Genomic DNA, 21,056 nt, shown 5'->3' with positions numbered 1-21,056 from the left:
AGGAAGCCGATTTATGGCTTTTATGATGTAATAACACGAGAAACAATGCGAAGCAAAAAATTGCTAGGAAAGAGTAGAAAAGTGCTCTTTTCTGTTCCGTTCTTGCATCCCACTATTTCGTTTCCTGTTACACCACACTTATGAAGGAAGTAAAAAGAGAAATAAGCTGTGAGGTTTTGCATGCCCAAACCATCCTCTAATTATGAGGTACGCCGCCTTGCGGGACTACCACTTAATTTGGCCTGACCGGTGTTATTTAACGTGCACCTATACCTAAGTGCACGCGCGTTTTTCTTTTTGGCCGCAATGTAATGCGTCCGCCGCGGACGCAATCGAACCCGCGACCTTGAGCGTAGCAGCGCAGCGCCATAGCAACTAAACTAACGCTGCGGGTAGACGACGTGCCAACTAGCGTGGCTAGCAAGTTGTAAGGTGGTCCAAGGTGCTCGCCGAGGGAACAATGTTCATGTGCGGCGAACGCAAGGAGAAATACGGTACATATGTAAATCTAATGCTTCTGTACCAGTTGTGCCACAGTGACACGTGCTCATACTGGGGGATCGGCCAGGAATCGACCCATACGAACGCCATCTAGATAGCATAAGGCCTTTTCACTCCATGACATCATGTTACCTGACCCGACTGCCATAGAATTTAGTGGGAATGCTCCTGAGTAGGCAACAGGGATTTTGACGCCACCGCTTTCATCACGCCTGATCTGTCAATGGAAATTTCGGGCCAGGTAGCGTGACGTCACGGATAGGAGTAAACAGGCCTTGCTCTATCTAGGTGGTGTTGCCCATAGCCAGCTGCACGCACTCGGGGGTATCGCTTAGATCTTTGCCGCCGCATCCTCGCCTGCGCCGCTGTACTCCTCTCTTTCCTTCTCGCTGTTGCCACGCCTGCACTTCCCGCACGCTGATTGGCTGCAGCGTGCACGAGAGACCTATCAGCTCACCCTCATGTCAAGAAGACGATATGAAACTCATTCGAGCTATCTTTGTTTATCTTTTTTTCCGGCCGCCATTTACGGGCCATGCGTTGATCACGGCGCACGTGCGTCTTGCAAGTTAGGTGAGCTTCCTTTGCCGGATGAATGCATGGCTGCTCCGTTTCTCAAGGGAGCAGCAGACGGGAAAAGGACTAGCGTTGTTTGCAATCCCCGGAAGAAAACGGGAGGTCGTGCGGTCTGTTTTTAACGCGATAGCGTTAAGGAGCTCGTGTCGCAGAAAAGCCGGTGTCGTCGGCGTCGGTGTCGGGTGTCGGCGTCGGCGTCCGCGGCGTTGGCCGTGAGCGATAAATCATGGCAGGCACTTCATAAATAAAAAGCAACTTCCAAGATGGGCTGGGTGGGAATCGAACCAGGGTCTCCGGAGTGTGAGACGGAGACGCTACCACTCAGCCACGAGTTAGATGCTTGAAAGCGGTACAAAAGCGCGTCTAGTGAATGCGGTGTTGCCTTAGAAACTAGCCGTAGAAAGTTATACTGCGGTGTATATCGGTAATTATGAGCATGTAACTTACAGAAGTCGCATTTACACGAATAGCGAAGTACGTTTCCGCTACATTTCTTCTGCGCTTACCACACACGCAGAGCCATCTTGCGGCAAACAATAGACCCCCTCCTCTCAATGTACGGCGCTGCCCCGACAGGTGGCGCGCCGCGCGCGCATTGGGGCTGTGCGCGGACCGGTGCCAGGCGCCTCGCGTACACGACTCCCTCTCCCCTGACGACGCTTCGCCGTGCTCCCACACGGGTTGCAGAATCAAGCGCCGTTCCTTTCTTTAGATTACTATCTATCTATCTCTCTGCCCGTGCCGATCACGACGTTTGGCTGGCGTAGATCGTTTCCCCCTCCGAGACACCGAGTTCTTTGCTTCGTTCCGTTTGTTCAGGCGCGCGTTTCGTTGCCGCGCCGAACGCTGCGTTGCTCGACGCTCACCGCGTGATAGGTGGGCGCAGAGTCCGATGCGGGGCGCCTCGTATGTGATCACTGTCTGAGCGCATTGTCTTACACCCTTTGGCGGGTCGACGGCAACGCTGTCGCGTTCCACTCTTGAAGGCGAAGCTTAAGCGTCCTCCAATTTTTTCTCCAGCGGGTAATTTGGGTTCTTGCCTGAATTCGAGCGAAAAAAGAAATGATTTTCGCAAAAATTTGTTGGCGGGCTCTATTAACCGGCGCAGTGAGCTTTCATGCATGGTGTTAGTTTATCGACCACAGTACATTGCGCACATAATTAGTGCAAGTTAAATTTCGTGTTCAGTACGATCTAACTGGCGTGCCGTTTGGAGCTGCATTTATCTACAAATTATGCTCACCAATAAGAAAAATAAACCACCGGATCGCAACAACTACTGCGAGGGTAATGTCCGAGGCCATTTTTTTCCTTTTCCGAATCACGTACCAGTCGCGGACGCTTAATTCCGCCTACATATATCTAAACAATTATTTTTCATTCAATAATTAGTACTCGCAAGCCTAGAAGCTCATCAGCTCCGTAGAGTTAAGTGTCGGTAATTTTGGAACACCGGCTGCGAATTTCTTGAAGAAAAAAATTGCGCATAAGAAATGATTTCCAGTCAAAGCAAAAAAATTTAGGTTCTCATACATGAATTGGAGAATGTGGCCTGATTTTTTAAAAACATGCTGAGGCGCCCACCCTTTAGTTTCTGACATCTCGAATGAAAACAATATATCACTTTACCGCTGCTAAAAGTTATGTCGGCATCCGCTGTGCAGTATATATAAGCAGCCAGCAACACGAAAGAAAATCGCGTAACTTGCGGGCTTTGTTCGCGGCTTCTATAGAATACGAACTATGCGCGTAGCATGTGGCCCCTTAGTTCTGGTAAAACGTACATGCTGCATGCTGATGGTTTATTATGGAGGGACGCTAGCGAAGTACAAGTGCGTGCACTGTTTCGTTTACAGACTCTTCACGCAAGCCCAGAATGCGTCTCGCGTAGTGGCATTGGCTCAAGTGCTTTCGGTGCCCTCGATAGTGGTGGATTTACTGTAAAACAACCACCATATACATGGGAGCTTACGTTACCAAGCTTTTTTTTTTTAAATATCACGCCTATGAAATGAACGCATGAATTGCCTGTGCTGCGTAAATTTTTCGCGTACCCTACTCCGCCGCGATATGGATGGCCAAAGCCGCGCGGCCATTCATGCCACTGAATGATAACCATTGTTTAGAGTGTTTCCGCTAGTTTATCTCGGAGTCGATTTACGAAAATATTCGTCAGGATGACCCATCAAAAGTTTACCATAGTCATATCGCTGTCATTAGGCGATGAATTCAAGAATAACGCTTCAAACGACTGAAACAACAAGCGGGCGCATTCGTTCTTCCGCGGCGACCGGCGGTCGCTGGCCCGAAAAGCGTGCCGTGCGCAAGTCGCCGTCCCGTGGGAGAGTGAAATCTCAGGAGAATCGAGGAGCGCGAGGAGGAGAGTGTCGCTATTTTGAATAGAGGGGCTGCAAGTTCAAGGATAGCTGCCCGCCACGGTGATGTTCAGTAAAGGGAGCATTGCGGGCTCGCCGTAGCCTTCGCAGTGCAAGAGATTGAAGAAGCGGGAGCACTGCGAAGGGGATCAAAGGCGATTGTTGATTGCCAATGCCTCCGCTTCTGCTGAACGCATTGAAGCGCTTTTTGCTGCGCAGTAGTTCTGAAATATTCTCTGATGCATTTCTGGAGTTCGATAAAAAGTCTTCTAGGGTCTCTTAATTATGCGCACGCGATTGGCTGTGCCTCGTAAAACCGTTCCGAGGTTACTGCGCGATACAAAGGTGCAACTGTTAGCTCTTCGTTCTCGTCAAGTAAGTTTTTGCGGGGCTGTAAAACATATAAAAGGCGTATCCAAAACTACGTTCGAAATGCCGCTACACTAAAGAAGATAAAAGATCTTCTAACGTTAAATACAAACGGTTCTGCGAACATCAGCCCGCGGCCCAAATTCACATAGCTGTTCGCTCGCAGAAGATGAATGCCATTAGCCCAGCAGCCTCTGTTAAAAATAATAACACTTTAAATGGCTTTTCTTTCTGTGCCTTGCGCTGCGCGCTGAAAGCGCAAGTTGACGATACATCATCAAGCTCAAGCGCGTTATTATGGCCTCCTACATATTAAAGAAATACGCAGTACCGTTTTAAATACCTTGCGGTATATAACTGCGGCGATCACAGGCGCACGACGTTCACTGAATAGCAAGCAACAGAAATTTCTATCAAACAAGGTGCATCCAACTTAAGTGTCACAGTGAATCCTACAGGAAAGCGCTGCGCTAATGGGATTACTACAACATTTCGACGGATAAAGCGTAAAACTGCTAAACATGTACTGATTTCTGCGCGCTAGAAGCCCGTTGAACAGCTGAAAGACGTATAAGAACCAGGGTTCTTCTGACAAAGGACGTATTTGCTTGAGAGACTGCGTGGACACGGAAGCTTTATCACGTGATTGCCGCGGAGGAGAAAACGCCGGCCAGCGCGGTCGTGCTGACAGCGGCGTGTGTTACCAGTGCCGGTACGCGACACGTGTTTCCCCTTCGGTGTGCATGGGCCTCTCGGGTATACATTGGAGGTTCTCCCCATACCGATACTGTCCAATATTACCAGGCAAAATACATGGGCTTGCGTGTTTGACAAGCGCGCAGCTCTTCTCAATAAATGTATGACGTTCTTCAAATGGATGAAATTCTCGAAGCTCGTAGTAGGCTTTGGAGAGGGTTATGTCGATCTCATTCTTGTATTGATTTTTTTGTGCCTTTACCTGAGCGGCACCTGCGGATGAATTCACAAAGCTTTTCTTTCTAAATGCTCTTTGTTACTGGCTGGCCGCATTTAGCAATAGTATGCCCACCATCACAATTGCCTGCCATTCGCTAGCACGGATAATTATAGAATAAGAAGTTTTTGTGAATGCTGGCCCTGATTTTTTTAAATAGTTATTGGTGCCCAAGATCCACTATTACTGCAATATGCAGATTTTCTAACGGCGATCTCCAGTTACGAAACTTTTATGTGCAGGCTTGTGCGGCTATGCTATGAATATATTTTGTTTTTATTGCGTAGTTTGCTACCATAACCATCGTTTTAGATAAATGCTCGTAGTGGTGTCAAAGACGCCCTAACGGTACTAATTACAGTTTCGCATGACCTAGTCGAAAACATCAGTTGTAGTGTCTTGTGCATCTTATGAGCCCCCGACGCCTTTAAATAAGCCCCCGACGCCTTTAAATGTCGTCTGTAGGTCGCAGAGAAACAACAGGTCCTACCTCTGTCTATCTCATTGTGGTATATCTTAAATGAAAGCATAATTCTACTCGTATTTTGCCAACATGCTTACTTGTAATCTTGTTGCTTAAATGTATACTTTTTATGCACTCTTCTGCCTTATCGTATCTGCAGTCACCTTTCGGTACATTTCGCTCTGCAGCGAAGCATTTTAGTGCACGAGCCGGATAATTATAATCATATTACATTTCGCCGAAGTAGACTCGAAAACGGTAGCCTTACACCTACAACTTTGCTTTATCATCCCTCGGCCTGTGCGCTTTGTGTACAGTGCCGTCCACTGCTGTGTAGAGCGCGCGAGCGGCCGGCTTTGCTCTGCGCAACGACAGCTGGCGGTTGTCGCTGGGTCCGAAACAGCGTGCCAAGGACCATGCGGGGCCTAATAAAAAGGCAAACTTGTGCGTGTTGCATTTACACCAAAGGAGATGCTAGTAAGCGCCTTTGTTATCTCGAACAGTCCGCGAGAGCGCTTCATTTGTTACGACAGGACTGACGCGCGTTATCAGCCCATACGCTTCATTCTATGACATTTGCCGTGCTGCAAGCGCCCTCAGAACGAGTGCAGATTAGAGTAAACAAATGCGCTTTTCAACGTCGCCACTCGTCAAAAGAAGTTCTGCACGTCTGTTAGGTCGTGCATGCTCCTGGGCACATTATCTCGACCCAGCAACTGCCGCCAGGCGTCGCCCTGCAGAGCAAAGCCGGCGGCTTTCGCGCTCTACACAGCAGTGGACGGCATTGTACGTGGCCAGTTGTCATATGCTCCACACGCGTCATTTTCATTTATTGTTTTCGCACTCACAGATATTCATCAGCCGTTCTCGGAGTATCTAAGCAGTGCTTACCTTGTGCGCTTGAGCGTATTCTCTCCCTTTGTCAGGCTTCTTCTGTCCCCTGGAAAAGGCGCGCGACACAGTCTATAACCTGTATAGAAAGAAGATCGACGTCTACCCGGAAGTGTCCGTTGAAGTGTTACCCTACTACTGCCATACTACTACTTACCACTTACCATACTTACCATGTTACTGGCATCCTTTAAATCTGATAGTGCGTTATCAACCAGCAAAGCGAACTAGGACACTGATTCAGAAGGAAAGGCACATACATACCGGCAAGTATGTATGTGCTTTAAGAGTGGACACGGGGACAGTATCTTTTACAGAGCACTGAACTGCTTTCCGTTTGCTATGCAGGCCCTGCTTGCCTTCTTCATGCCCTGGTTGTCGGCCCCGTCATGCGACCTGATATGCCAGCTTCCGTCGCCCGTAACCCTGGACCGTCGCTACGCCTGCGCGATGGACGAGGTGCCTTCATCGAATCTTGCTTTCGCACCGTTCGTCGACTCTTTCTGCCCAGTACAACTCGACCTTAAAACACCCCTCGGATCGACAGCAACATCATCTTCGGCCCAGTACTTAAGAAGCCGGCCCTGCGACAGCTGCTTCAGTGGACACGGGGACAGTATCTTTGACAGAGCACTGAACTGCTTTCTGTTTGCTATGCTGGTGCGCACAAACCTTTCCTTGTATGCTAGGAAGAACAATAACGTCTGCTTATTGCTGTTCCCGTGTTCACAAGTGTTGTGCGAAATTTGTTGTTAATGTTTCTCTATGACCCTTGTAGTGCGCTGCGCGCGGGTGATATTGAGAGCAACCCTGGGCCCATAACCACCCGCTCGGAAGCCTTTTTAGACATTGAATCTTTACCTTCGGATCCCGCTGAACAGATGAAAGTTGTTTTTCACTTGCTAAAGGACGTACACACCCGTTCGCTGCATAGTTCTAAAACACAAACGGAATTGGCAGCTGACGTTAAAGCTATGAAAACTGGACGGAAATCCATTGAAACCAAAATCACAGCGATTAAAAACCGGCTAGGTGAGCTAGAGGAGAGCTGTAAAAGGTTAAAAGAACTCAGCCAAGATATTGCCACCATTCACAGTCAAACAGACGAAATTTCTGCACTGGTCACCACTTTGCAATTACGGCAGGATGATCTTGACGACCCACCACGGCGTTACAATTTAATTTTCTATGGCATCCCAGATTCCGATGAAACCTGGCAGGCGACTGAGGAAAAATTTGCTTCTATCCTTAGTGATTACCTAACTGACCCCCTTTTCCCTCACAAAATCGAACGCGTGCGCCGCTTAGGAAGATTCGCACCTCACAAATGCCGCCCTATCATTGCAACATTTTTGAACTTCAAAACGAAAGACCTAATACTCGCCAAACGAAATAGCCTGAAGGAAAGTAAGGTCACCATTAGTGAAGATTACTCGGTCGCAACACGTCTGGCAGGAAAATAGTTGCTCGAATTTCCGAAAACCCAACCTGGATCCCCAACCCATAAGTTGCGCCACAACAAGTTACTTATGAACAAGAAATCTTAAATGTATGACCCTATCACTGCCACTGTCATTTCCACTGATACGAGACGCGCGCATATCAGCTCGCCCTCTGCCACTATCTCTGCCAGCACTTCCTAGGGACGAGTGAGGGGTAGTGACCTGACATCCTCGGCTTCAGTATCGCTTCTTTTTACTAATATCAGAAGCGTCCTTAACAAGTACAACACACTCACATCAGCAATCGATACATGTTCTGGTAAAGTAATCGCGCTAACGGAAACATGGCTCACTGGGCATGTCTGCGACGCTGATATCTTCGTCAATGCTCACCGCTTCCCATTCTATCGCTGCGATCGTAGCACGCAGGGAGGCGGCGGCGTGCTTCTCACAATTTCCAGTGATATACCACCATCGTGTATACATGTGCAGAACTAGAATTAGTATGGTCAGCAATAACACTTACTAATCAGAAAGTTTTAATAGGGGTATGCTACTGTCCACCTTCGTCGTCACCAAACATTAGTAACGAACTTTATGATGCTGTTAACATCATTGCAACACAACACGATTTCCTTCATTACCGCTGTTCCTACTTGGTGATTTTAATTTACCAAACATCACATGGAATACCGACCACCCTTTAATATCCCCACTCTCACCTCAAGCTCGTGACTTTTTAGATGTGTGTTCATTATTCTCACTCGTGCAGATCTGCGCTCAGGCAACTAGAATAACAGCTACCACGGCGAATACACTAGGTTTAGTGTTCACTAATCAACCCGATATAGTATCGCCTGTAACGTACTGCCAAGAATTAGCGACCACTTCCTTCTACAGTTTGATATTAAACTAGGCCGTCCGAAAACTAAGAAGAAAAAATAATACGAGACTACTACAGAGCAAATTATCAGGCCATAAATAATGCACTATCCTCTCTTATCGGCGTTTTCCTTGATGGCGTTGAACACCGTAGTGTAGAAACTAATTGGAACATGTTCACAGCTATAGTCAGCAATCTAACTGAACAGTACATTCCTCAACGCACCATTACAACTGACACAAGCTCTCCCTGGTACAATAATTACATTAAGCGTTTATCAAATAAAAAGAACCGTCGCTACCACATTGCAAAGCTTTCACCCACAATTGAGCGCTGGGCATCGCATACTGCGGCGTCAAACGCATGCGTGCAAGCGCTCAAAGAAGCCAAAAAGCACTTCGAATCGCATATTCTCCCTTCAATGCTTACCACTAATGTAAAAAAAAATTGGCGTGCAATTATTCCTTCGACTGACAACAGCCTTGTCTTAACCGACTCTTCCGGTGTTCCAATTCCTTCCGACATTTATGCCACCATACTGAACCATACATTTCCAGAAAATTTCACAGCCACATCTAGCACACATATGTCGAGTGCACAGCACCTTAACTATGTTACCATGCCCTCCATAATTGTTGCTCCATCCAGTGTCGGTAAGCTTATTGATGGACTATGCATTCATTCTGCTCCCGAAAACGATTGTATTAACTCGAAATTCTTAAAAAACACTTCAGATTATTCTTCTATCATACTATCCAAACTTTTCCAGCAATCCCTTGACCATTGTACGCTACCTAATGAGTGGAAAATAGGCAAAGTGATTCCAGTGTATAAATCTGGCAGCAAAGCATCCCCTAATAATTGTCCTCCCATCTCTCTCACCAGTACATGCTGTAAAATGCTCGAACATATTATTTTTACCAACTTGGTTAATTTCCTTGAATTGAACTCATTTTTTACGTCAGCACAACACGCTTTTCGGAAATCTTACTCCTGTGAAACCCAAATAATATCATTTACACATGCACTACACCATATTCTTGAGAAATCATCACTAGGTGATTGTATATTCTTAGATTTTTCAACAGCATTCGAGAAGGTGTGTCACAAACTATTACTTCATAAACTAAAACAACTTAACATATACGGTAACCTTTTGAAATGGATGGAGTGTTTTCTTCTCAACCGCTCGCAATTTGTTTGTGCTAAAGGCATTAACTCCGGTTTTACAGAGGTCCGTTCAGGTGTTCCACAGGATTCCGTCGTTGGACGCCTACTGTTCCTAATTTACATTAATGATCTTCCCTCGCTTATCAACTCCCATATCCATCTGTTCGCTGATGATTGCGTTGTTTTGAGAGAAGTTGCCAATGCTAACGATATTGAATTACTTCAGTCGGACCTTACCACTATAGGGAACTGGTGCAATGAATGGTTAATGGAGCTCAATATTAACAAATGCAAAGTCATGCATGTTTCTAGGAAAACATCTACAATACCGTCGTACTACATTAACAACCTGTCGTTGGAATCAGTTTCTTCAAATAAATATCTTGGTGTTTACATCACTTCTAACCTAAGCTGGTCTCTTCATACTGGGAACGTAATTAAAAACGCTAATCGCATGCTTGGCTATCTACGTCGCGACCTTTTCAACGCACCTACTAATTTGAAACTTTTGTTATATAAAACTTTAATACGACCCAAACTCGAATACCCGACTCCGGTATGGGACCCTGCTCATGCCCTACTCATGAAAACCTTTTCACTGACCTAGAGATGGTTCAAAATAACATTTTATTCTTGCTAACTACAACCGCACAACGAGTATAAGTAACATGAAATCTAATCTTTGCCTCCCATCGCTGGCATCTCGCAGAAAGTGTCTCGTATTGCCCTCTTCCACAAGTTGTACCATCATTATACTCTACGAGATCACCTCATCCCCCATCCAATTTATGTATCTCGGCGTATTGATCATTAATACAAAGTCGGCATTTTGTCATGCGACACTAAAAGGTTTTCACAATCATTCCTGCCACGAACCTCACGTGACTGGAACCATCTTCCCACCGAAGTTGTAGGCCTTATTAAGTATGAACAGTCCCGTGAATCTTTTGCTAATGTTTTATATACAGGTGCCATTTAAACACTTACGTAACCAACTGCACTTGTCTTCTTCATTCCTTTGTATTTACCACTCCCCCTCTGTAATGCCCTTGGCCCTGAGGGGTATAATAAATGAAATGAAGTGGCTGACGCCGCACGACCAAAGTGGTCGCATATATTCGCTTTCGCAGAAAAACAATTGGTTCAGGTGAACCGCTCGCTGCCAGGAGCTCCATGCATAGAGCCGCAAAAGCTTCAGGAACAATCAGCGACGCGCAAGACAAGCTGTCGGAATAAGGCTGGCGTTTAATTTACGTGGTAATATATTAGAGGCGCGACCGGAGGCACATGCCGTTCCTAGAGTGGTGACAAAGTACCGGCTAGAACAGGCCAGTACTTCTATCGCTCTCTATCACTGTCACTTTATTTTCTTCTATATTCCAACTACAGTTCAAGCTGCCACTGTATATTTCAGAACACTCGTAGCGAACTTGTCATCAGCGTAGGTGACAGCAGCCCTAGAATAACACGCGCGAAAAGCAGGAAGAGGCCAGAATGCGCGCGACAGAAGTTGACACGGGGAGGCCCGATTGTGCGGTATTAGTGTTTGCCAGCTTGAGGTGAACGAGGCGCAAGCAGGTACTAATCATGTGTTTTGCGCTGAGTGTAGTCACGAAAATCACAACTCATTCGGTGCGAAAAGGAGTTGCGAATTAACAAGGGAGTGGCACACGTGCTGAAAGGTTTGCTGCTGGAGAGGTGGCGACTCGTAGGTCGCACTCAGCGGCGCAAATATCGGTCGCCTCGAGTCGCTCCTTTGCCACGGCTGACCGCAGGAGCCCTGTCAAGCGCCGGTGTCAGTGCACTCTAAGGGAGACGGACGGTGGGCACCGGGGCAAATGTTTAGCATAACGTGCTACACTGACTGATATTTCGTGGGATCGGATGCATAGCGAAACGATAGTAGTGCCACGAGGGTCGATGTAGTGAGCAACGCCAGAATAATTTTGACCATTTGCGGTTCATTAACGTCTACCTAAATCGAAGTATTGTATTTCACCCACACAGAAATGCGCCGCCGTTCTCAGCAGCCATATTTACCATTGAGTCACTGCGGCGGCTACGCCACAGTGATAATTGAATGGCTGAGAAAAATGCGGGTTTAGTTGCCTTTTTGGCAGCGTGCGCTTGCGATACCGCATGCATGGTACCGCGATGCAACACACTCTTCACAGTGTACAGAAAAGTTCGTCTCGCCCGAAGGAGCGTTTTGTAGACTGGCTATTTGGTATGCTACACAGACTATGTGGAGGATGCCATTGTTTGCAAGTCGTGCACGACAGCTGCCGATATACTGTCACGTCTTCAACGCGAAATGGCGTGATTAGAGAGAGGCAAGGAGAAAATAGAGGTTCAGACGTGATCGGAACATTGGCGCCGCCTTTCTTCGCCAGTGTGTCATGTTCCGTCAGTCGAGGTTAGGGCATATATTACATTTAACCATATGCAACTTCATGTAGTTCATTCAGTGGCTATATGTAATTTTGGATGACTGCAATGACGGACAACGTGGGGAAAAGCCAATAATAGATGGAGTAAAGCTTTCTTTGGAGTTCGTTGCATAAAGAGGCCATATAAATGCTTTGAAGGGGACAAAAGGGAAAAAAAAGTCTGTAATAAGGCACACAACATCACTGTCGCTTATGATGCCATAACTTCCTTTCTCAGCCTTAAATGTTTCTCGTAAAAATAAGATGAAGTTATTCTGAAAACAACGGACTCAACAATGTGAGAGTGCTTCGAAAATTGTTACCACCACCCAACTTTCATTTCGTTAGCACCCCATCCCCTGAGCTGGCAAAATCACAGAATTACGCTGCGGGGAATAAATGTACGACACGACACTTACGCCTGAGGTATGCGCTGGCTGACGTCGAAGTACTTCTGAACTTCGGGGCACACCTTGACTGCTCTGAAAGCCTCGACCTGGGCGGCTGACATGTCCTGGAAGCGGATGGCCTCAACTAGACTGCTGGCGTACTTGCTGCGCGCCTTGCAGTCGTAGTGAATCCAGTTCATGAGAGACTTGTATAGCGCCAGCTCACTGCAAGGAGTCAGGGCAACGAAGTACATGGCGAGGTGATTCAAGAGCACCTGACATCCGTTGCACTGTCTATTCAGCACAAGCCCCGGCAGACTAGCGTCGGTGTTCACAAAGAGTGGATACGTTCATGGCACTTTTGGTCGCTGCGTCCCCTTTCACCCGAATTGCGACTACCGTAGGGTTAGTATGACTAACTTATACTATGAACTGTAAACGATGCGGAAGCCTCCCGAGATCGCAGCCCGAGAAAGCCTGCTATGGGGTCGACGTTCGGCCACTCGCCAGAATAAACGCAGGCTCAAAGCAAAAGTAGGTCAACACTGCTTATGTTGTAATAAACAAGGTGGACACATACGGCCTGCACAGGCATGTGTGTTGACGCGGCTGAGCCTCGTGATTCTGTCGGATCTTTTTTGCGCATCCAGGACTAAAAGCGCCCCCGAGCGCTCTGACATGGAGCGACGTGTCGTAAGTGAATCAGGCGAATGTTCCGAAAACTCGATTTCGTCAGGCTAATGTCATTCTGCGAGAGTGATCCCGAGCCCCTGGAAGAGAGCAGTCGAATACGTCATTGTTTTCGGCAGTTCAGACCACGGAGAGCGTTCATGTGCCTCTTCGTGTGAATAAACAGTTCTTCGAAGCAGCCATGGGCCAGAAGCGATGGCCAGCGAGAACACATTCAGGTAACTTCCCTTTACTAGTCTGTGAAATGTCAGAGACGCTTTTTTGTGAAATTTTCAGACTGCCTAAGAACCAATATAAGTGCACAACCTGCGCCATATGTGACTGTAAACGCAGAAATTAATTTTCAGCAATGTTTGTTCGCGATTGATTAGTTTAAAATGAACGTGGGAAAATGTACCAACCTATGAAACTGGTTTTTTGCCGTATAGTTTGTCTCACGGAAAACTTCCTTGTGTATCAAGTTTTGGTGCTCGCTTTCGTAGTATTCATCCCTGTAAGCTACAAATTTTTGATGAATGCTCAGTCTTAGCTGTAAATATATGCCCTTGTTTATACTTCGGTAGACTCATATGTATAAATACGGAGGATGGCTGCAAGATTTATTTGTAATAGGTACAGGAGAACTGACAGTGTTATAGAAATGATTAGTTTTCTCGGCCGCGAGTCGCTGCTGTCTAGGCGGGCGGAATCAAAGTTGAAGCTCTTGTATCTCATGTATCATGAAATTTTGGGGTTTTACGTGCCAAAAATGTCATGTATCATAATTTTTACCAATTGATTTGTCTCTCTACGTAACTCCCGTGTCTCGCGCCAGCACTCGTTGCAGTAATGGCAAACAGCTCGAACAGTATCGTACAAATATTGATACATTCAACTCTTGATTTTTCCTCTGCACTATAGCAGCCTGGAATCTGTTACGGAGGGACGTTGTTGACAGCTCCAATGTTGAAGTGTCCCTCGCAAAATTGAGAGCTATGTCTGAATGATGCATGGAGGTCTGGTCCTGCACAAAGAAAAATTACAACGAAGTGAACTTTTTTCCCCTCATGTGCCGAAGATGCGGTGTGCGAGGCATAAATGTACGACACGACACTTACGCCTGAGGTGTGCGCTGGCTGACGTCGAAGTACTTATATATATATATATATATATATATATATCTGCATTCTTTATTCCCGCCTCATACAAGATTGCGTTGGGAAATCAGAAGAAGGTGTAAAACATGCCTGCATTTGCCTTGCCACCTCAACAGCAGCAGCAGCAGCCCAGTGACAGCAACATGATTGTTGAAAGCGTGATGTTGGCAGAGTAGGCCTTCTGCTGAGGTGACGACGCAGTGCCCACACATGGTTTGTCTTTCGTGCCCGATTAGCCACAGAGTGCAGCTTCAACATGCATCAGCAGTGCTTACACGCCACCTAGTGCTTCACTTGAAAAGGCACCAAGAAAACTGTTGCACTAAGCGATCCAGAAAGCTAACGACGCCGAAGGGTGAATCTCGCTTCGGTCCGGCGAGAGACACGCTAGCCCATAGCAGAACACTTTCGCGCGTTCGTTCGCAGCGCACGCTGCGAACCCTGTCACTTGCATTCTTGAAGCAGAGCGCGTCGCAGCTTAACTGGATGGCCAAGACAGTACGAAACCGGATAAAAGAGACCGTGAGTTCACGATGGAAAGATGCAACATTTTCTGCAAAGACGCGCATCACGTTCGTGTTCTACCGAATCCTATTGCTACATGCATATCGCGTGTTTCTTTTGGACGATGCGCGCGGGCGCGCCCCCTATGAAGACGAACTGCTCCTGGGTATCGAGCTGTCCGCCGAACTGGCTAGCGCTGCAGTTGTTTTTGTAAAAATACATTGTAAATAGACTTCAGCGTTTCAGTCCTCTTTCGCATAAAGTTTTGATGGATGTTGTCGCTTTCCGTCCTGGCCACGCGGCTCCGCAGCGTCCGCACCGTCCAGCTTTCCATCATGAATCCCGGTGACGACACCTCGTCTGCATCCACATCTGCGACTTCATCAGCAACGTACGCCACGGTTACCAATCCAGACAATCCTGTTATATGCTCCGACGAAAATAATGTTGTCTTTTAGGCTCAGCATGTATGAGCGTGTTAGCCAGAACAGCATACTTGGGCGGAACACCGCGTGGCCGATTCCAAACAAACGTGTACGAGCTGTGTAGCTGGGATGCCTTCAAGAGGAAGCTCCACGGCCTCTTCGGAAACGCTGCCGGTCACCAGCTGGCTGAAAGAGCTTGCTGAGTGCAGTCTTCAACTGAATCGTACGTCTCGTACATACAAGACGTGCTTGCTTTTTGTCGGAAAGCCAAGGAGAAAATGGCTGAGTTTGACAAAGCAGGCCGTGTCATCAAATGCATCGCAGATGACGCGTTCAATTTGTTGATCTACAACAATGTTTCCACCATCGACGTCATTGTCAAGGAATCGGCCCTCTTCGAGCTGGCCAAAAGCCGCTGCGTCATTCCACAGTTCTCTTGCCTCCTTAAGAAGGCTGCGACGTCAAACTGCGTTCGCCTTACTACTCTAGACCCTATTCAATGAGAACGAGATGCAGATCGTTCGCTGCGAGCTCGAGGTTACAAGTCCAGCCCCCTTCCGTCCACGCCCACATAACCAATCAGCATCAGCGATCTACCTCGATCACTGAGGCAGTTGTGCGGAAGGATCTGCCAACCTCGGTTTTCCTGCTGCCTGCTCTGTCTCACGACCTTATGTCAGACCGGTGGCGACAGCTGTGCCTCGCAAAGACCTGTATTGTCCTTCCTGATTCCGCAACCATACTGAGTGGGGAATTCTGGACGACAAGCCAATCTGCTTTCGTTGCCGCCAAATTGACCATATAGCTCGCCACTGCCGCACCTTGTGGACGTCCCCGTATTGGAGGTGATTTCCCCCCTCTCCTCGTCGATATGCAGATCCTCGCTGCTACTCGCCTCGCTGTAGGTCTCCTACGTCTGACATTCCTTTAGTTGACAGTCGTCCCACTCGCTCGCCGTCACCTCAGCGCCGTCGGTGCCCTTCGCCCCAACCACTTCGCTATTTGTGGCCGACCAATTATGGACTCTCTTGAACGGAAAACTAGACCATTCAAGCTCCTGGGGGTAGTGCTGCATTATTGTCGTCGTGCCGAAATCCTCCATTGACTCTCCCATCCAACCTGAACCCACTTGATGTTCATGTCGACGGTATACCTTTGACCACGTTTATTGATACTGGAGCTCAGGTGTTCATAATCGGTGGTAACCTCCATCGTCTACTGAGGCAAGTTGTCATGCCTGCTATTACACGAGTCGTACGCGTCGCCGATGGCAACACCGCTGCTGTCACTGGAATGTGGACTGCCGATATAAGCATCGCTGGCCACCACGTTCCAGTTCTTTTTACAGCGCTGACCAGTTATCCCCATGGCGTCATCCTCCATCCACATCATTCACTTGCAGTAGACGCCTGCTCTGATTTTTCAGCATGTCCACAGGATACAAGTTGCCTCGACGCCAAATTTAGTCTGATGATTGCTGCGGACCTATTGGTTGAACAAGCAGCAGCTATATGCCGCCTTTTGGCTTCCTATTACGACATCTTCGGCCTCAACAATCGTCAATTGGGTCACGCTTCACTTGTTGAAGCTAGTTCCATTCATCACCCGCCATACAAAATGTTTGCTTAAGAGCGTAAGGTTATTCACGATGAACTGAACAAGATGCTTCCCAAAGGCATCGTTGAACTCTTGTCTAGCTCTTGGGCGTCGCCAGTTGTGCTCGTTAAAAGGGAAGGTGGCACGTGGTGTTTGTGCGTAGATTATCGTCATCTAAACCCCATTACCAAAGAGGACGTCTGCTCCTTGCCTCGCATTGACGAGAGTATCTTTTGCCTCTACGGTGCCAACTACTTCTCATCAATAGACCTTCAGTTTGGCTATTGGCAGATCTCTGCGGATGAAAGGGCCCGAGAGAAGACTGCGTTAGTCACCCCTGACGGCCTATATGAATTCAAAGTTATGCCGTTCCGTCGATGCAACGCCCTAGCAACGTTCGAACGTATGATGGACTCTTTTCTTCAACAGCTCAAATGGTCAGCATGCATTTGCTACCTAGACGACGTTCTCCTATATTTACCTACATTTGGGACCCCCCCCCCCCTCGAGAGCTTATCAGGTATTCTTCAAGTCTTCCGCAAGGCTGAGCTCCAACTAAATTCATCTTAGCGTCACTTTGGTCGCCGGTAGATTACAGTGTTGAGCCACCACGTCGACGCCTCTGGTATTCAATCAGACCCGAAGAAAAATTCATGCTGTCACGTCTTTTCCTGTACCTCTGTCTGTCAAAGACCTTCGAAGTTATGTAGGACTGTGCTCCTACTCCAATGATTGGGGAAAGATTTCGCAGCGATTTCCCGACCGCTTACTTACTGATCTTCTAAAGAAGAATGAGCTGTTTGCGTGGGGTCCCAATCAAGTTGCCGCTGTTGCCCACCTCACTACTATTCTCACCATTCCATATTTACTGGCACACTTTGGCCCGTCCTCTTTTGTAGAATTCCGTACCGATGTCAGTGGTTACGGGATCAGAGCAGTCTTAGCCCAACGCCAACGGGGACAAGATCGTGCTACCGCCTCCTTAAAGCAGCGGAGCGCAACTATACTATTACAGAGCGTGGATGCCTAGTTATCGTCTGAGCAGTTTCCAAGGTCAACTCGTATTTGCATGGCACGCACTTCTCTGTAATCACGGACCACCACGCGCTCTGCAGACTTTCTTCACTCAAGGGTCCTACCAGCCGGCTTGGTCGCTGGGCTTTGCGGCTACAAGTATATTCCTATATATTAGTGTGCAAATCAGGCCGCCTACATCAAGACGCCGACTGTTTGTCACGCTATCCACTGGATGAACCACCCGCCGTCCCTAACAAAGATGACGACGCTTGCGTTTTCTCCTTTTATGAACTGCTCCAAGCGCCGACGAGCAACGTCATGATGCCACCTTGTGCGCCATGATTCATTGGTTCGCCTTCAGATTAGTCCCGTGAAATGTTTGCTCTCCGGGTTGGTGTATTATACCGCCACAACGTTCGCCCCAACGGTCCTGACCTACTCCTCGTCATTCCTAAGCATCTCTGCTCAGCTGTTTTCCTTGAACTTCATGGCTTACCAGCTGTAGGTCACCTCGGCGTATCCCGCACCTACGACCGGATTTGCCGATGCTTCTTTTGGCCAGGCCTTGCCCGCTCCGTCCGGGAATATGTTGAGGCGTGTGACAAATTTCAGCGCCGAAAAACACCATGAGCGCTCCCTTCCCCGCTGTACCTACTAGCAATTGGAAATACGCTTCCGGGTGCCTTTTGCCGCTCGACGTCCCGGCCGAGCTGTTCTTTCGCGTTGGCTTGGGCATACTTAGCCTTTTGCCTCTATCAACATTTCGCAAGAAGTGGGTCGCTGTGGGGACATATTACGCAATGCGCTACGCAATCACCAGAGCGCTTCCAGCAAGCTGTGCTACAGATGTCGCCGATTTTCTTTTGCCTTACGTCATTTTACAATGTGGAGCTCCACGTGAACTACTCGGTGACCATGGGCTACCATTCCTTTCAGAAGTCATCACCGACATAGTGCAGTCCTGCTCAACCAGGCAGAAGCTGGTTACAGCTGGCCATCCATAAACTAATGGTTTCACGGAGCGCCTAAATCGCACCCTGCAAAGTATGTCTCGTCCGACCATACTGATTTGGACCTCGCTGTACTCTATCACATTTGCATATAATTCTTCGCGCCGCGACACCACCGGTTATTCCCCGTTCTACGTCTTGTTTGGTCGAGAAACAACATTGCCACTGGAAATATGCCTTCCATCTGTCGGAGCACATGACAGCGAATATGCATATGACGCCATCACCAGGGCAGCCCAAGCACGCGAAATTGCCCGTGCTCGCCTGCTCTCCTCCCAAGAGAACCAACGGTGTTTGTACTATTGGCGACACAGAGACATGCACTTTTCTCCTGGATCTCTGGCACCAGTCACGTTGGGCTGTACGATAAAAGCCTGTCTCGGTACGCAGGCCCATACCGAGTGTTGCGTGCCGTGACTTCAGTTGTGTATGAAATTGCCCCAGTCAGAGCCAGTGCCGCATCTGCCCCACATTCCTCTGATGATGTGCATGTTGCACGCCTCAAGCCTCATTACTATCCCGGTGACGCCGATAACTAGGCGCACTAGGACGGTGCTTCTGCCACCTGGGGTAATGCTATACGTGCATATTGCTTGTGTTTTTTTTTCGGGCAATGCTCGCGGGAGCCCCGACAAAGAAGACGAACTTCTCCTGGGTCTCGAGCTGTCGGCTGTACAGGCTAGCGCTGCAATTGTTTTTGTAAGTATACATCGTAAATAGTCTTCAGTGTTCCATCCTTCGTTCGCGTAACACTATGAAAGAGGGATCAGCCATATTTAAAAAGAAGCTATCCGAGCCACGAGCAGGCGCTTCCTAAAATTTTTAGCGTCAGTGGATTTGTACGGAAATTTCAGTGGGACGGCGCCATCCTTTCTTTTTGTTTTCGTTACTTCGCTGATGTTTTCGCTTACGAAACTCCTAGCCTGTTCGTGATTCAAGGCGCTCAATCTACCAAGGCAGCTGAATATACCGTTCGTCATTACACCTATTAAACTTGATGAAATCGAAAATTTTCTATAGCTGCTGTCCAAATGCGCGCCCTAGCTGCGATTACTTCCGAGTCAGAAACACGAGTGTCGAAGGCTATGATTTTGAGAATAGGCGGTGCCCAAATCCCTGCTTCATAGGGTGGCGACCTCTGGATTTTAATAACGGATGTTAAGAGGGTATGCCTGTGCTGGTTGAATGCGGCGGAAGCAGTTTTGGCAGGCGGAAACACGTCATAGACGTTGCGTTCTCGACACCACTTGTTGTATACAAATGCGGAGCCAGAAATGCATCTTGGCCATCAACTTTAGACACTGCTTATCGAAAGGGAAAAATGCAAGCGCCGCTCTATACTACGCACTCGTCGGCCTTGATGACGTCGGCACGTAGAATCTCCTTGACTTGCGTGGCGTCCAGCTCATAGAAGCTTTCCGTCTTCGAGATTTCGTCGAAGTTGTGCGTGATGTAGCGGAACAGCTGCTTCTCTTCGCTCGGCATGTTCAGCCGCTTGGCGGCGATCCAGGCCGGAAGGCTCCGTTCCATGGGTTCCTTCTCGAACACTTTCTGCACAGCACAACAACCCACCAGCAGAGGGTGCTGAAGTTCGGTCCTTAACGTTTCCCTGTATGAGCTAGAAAAATAGTACACGGTGTAAAATTGGACGATAAGTATAAAGCACGTGCAAATAAAGTGGCCTTCACTCAGCATGATACCCATTCTCTGTTCTTGCATTCACTTGGCGCAGTTGTATTTGTAGTTCTACTTGAGAAAACACATCTGTTCTACTATGTTTTAAGGCAAATCCGCAGTGAGCCCTTTCGTGGTTGATCAAGAATGCTCAAACTGAAAAAAACTTGACCAATCACGGAGGACTATTGGCTGGATTCGGAATAACAGGAGTGGAATAGTTTTACGTTATCGCTACCCCATTCAATTACGACCTAGCTCTTACGTGCTTCATGCTGCCGTATACTTTCACAGTTGCACGACAACTCTGCCGCGTTCATGTGCATATGTTTTGCAAGAAAACACCGTCTCTTATGTGCGCAAATATCCTTAATTGCCTTCAAGCAGCTCAACAGCGGCTCACAATAGTCAGTTGCTTTTGAAGTTTGGGCATGGGCTGATACCATCGGATGCGGGCCTCAATGGTTTTGGTTTGGTGGCTTGCTGCCAACAATCGCCGGAAAACTGTACATGTTGTAAAGGCAGACATGCCGTCTCTCTTGC

The 21,056-nt window shown here is 47.9% G+C and overlaps 1 protein-coding gene across 1 annotated transcript in view; it reads right to left on the bottom strand.

The window, feature by feature from the left end:
• Positions 1-21,056, bottom strand: part of LOC142576489 (uncharacterized) — a 54,899-nt gene that overhangs the window by 19,600 nt on the left and 14,243 nt on the right. Inside the window, exons 4-6 of the mRNA XM_075686633.1 lie at positions 20,188-20,390; positions 12,492-12,686; positions 6,149-6,197 (exon numbers count right to left, since the gene is read on the bottom strand). Coding sequence (XP_075542748.1) covers positions 6,149-6,197; positions 12,492-12,686; positions 20,188-20,390 — 447 coding nt within the window. The remainder of the gene's footprint in view (positions 1-6,148; positions 6,198-12,491; positions 12,687-20,187; positions 20,391-21,056) is intronic.

This window comes from Dermacentor variabilis, chromosome 3 (assembly GCF_050947875.1).
Source record: "Dermacentor variabilis isolate Ectoservices chromosome 3, ASM5094787v1, whole genome shotgun sequence".
In the NCBI taxonomy this organism is placed as follows: domain Eukaryota; kingdom Metazoa; phylum Arthropoda; class Arachnida; order Ixodida; family Ixodidae; genus Dermacentor; species Dermacentor variabilis.
This window is presented reverse-complemented; position numbering and strand designations above follow the sequence as displayed.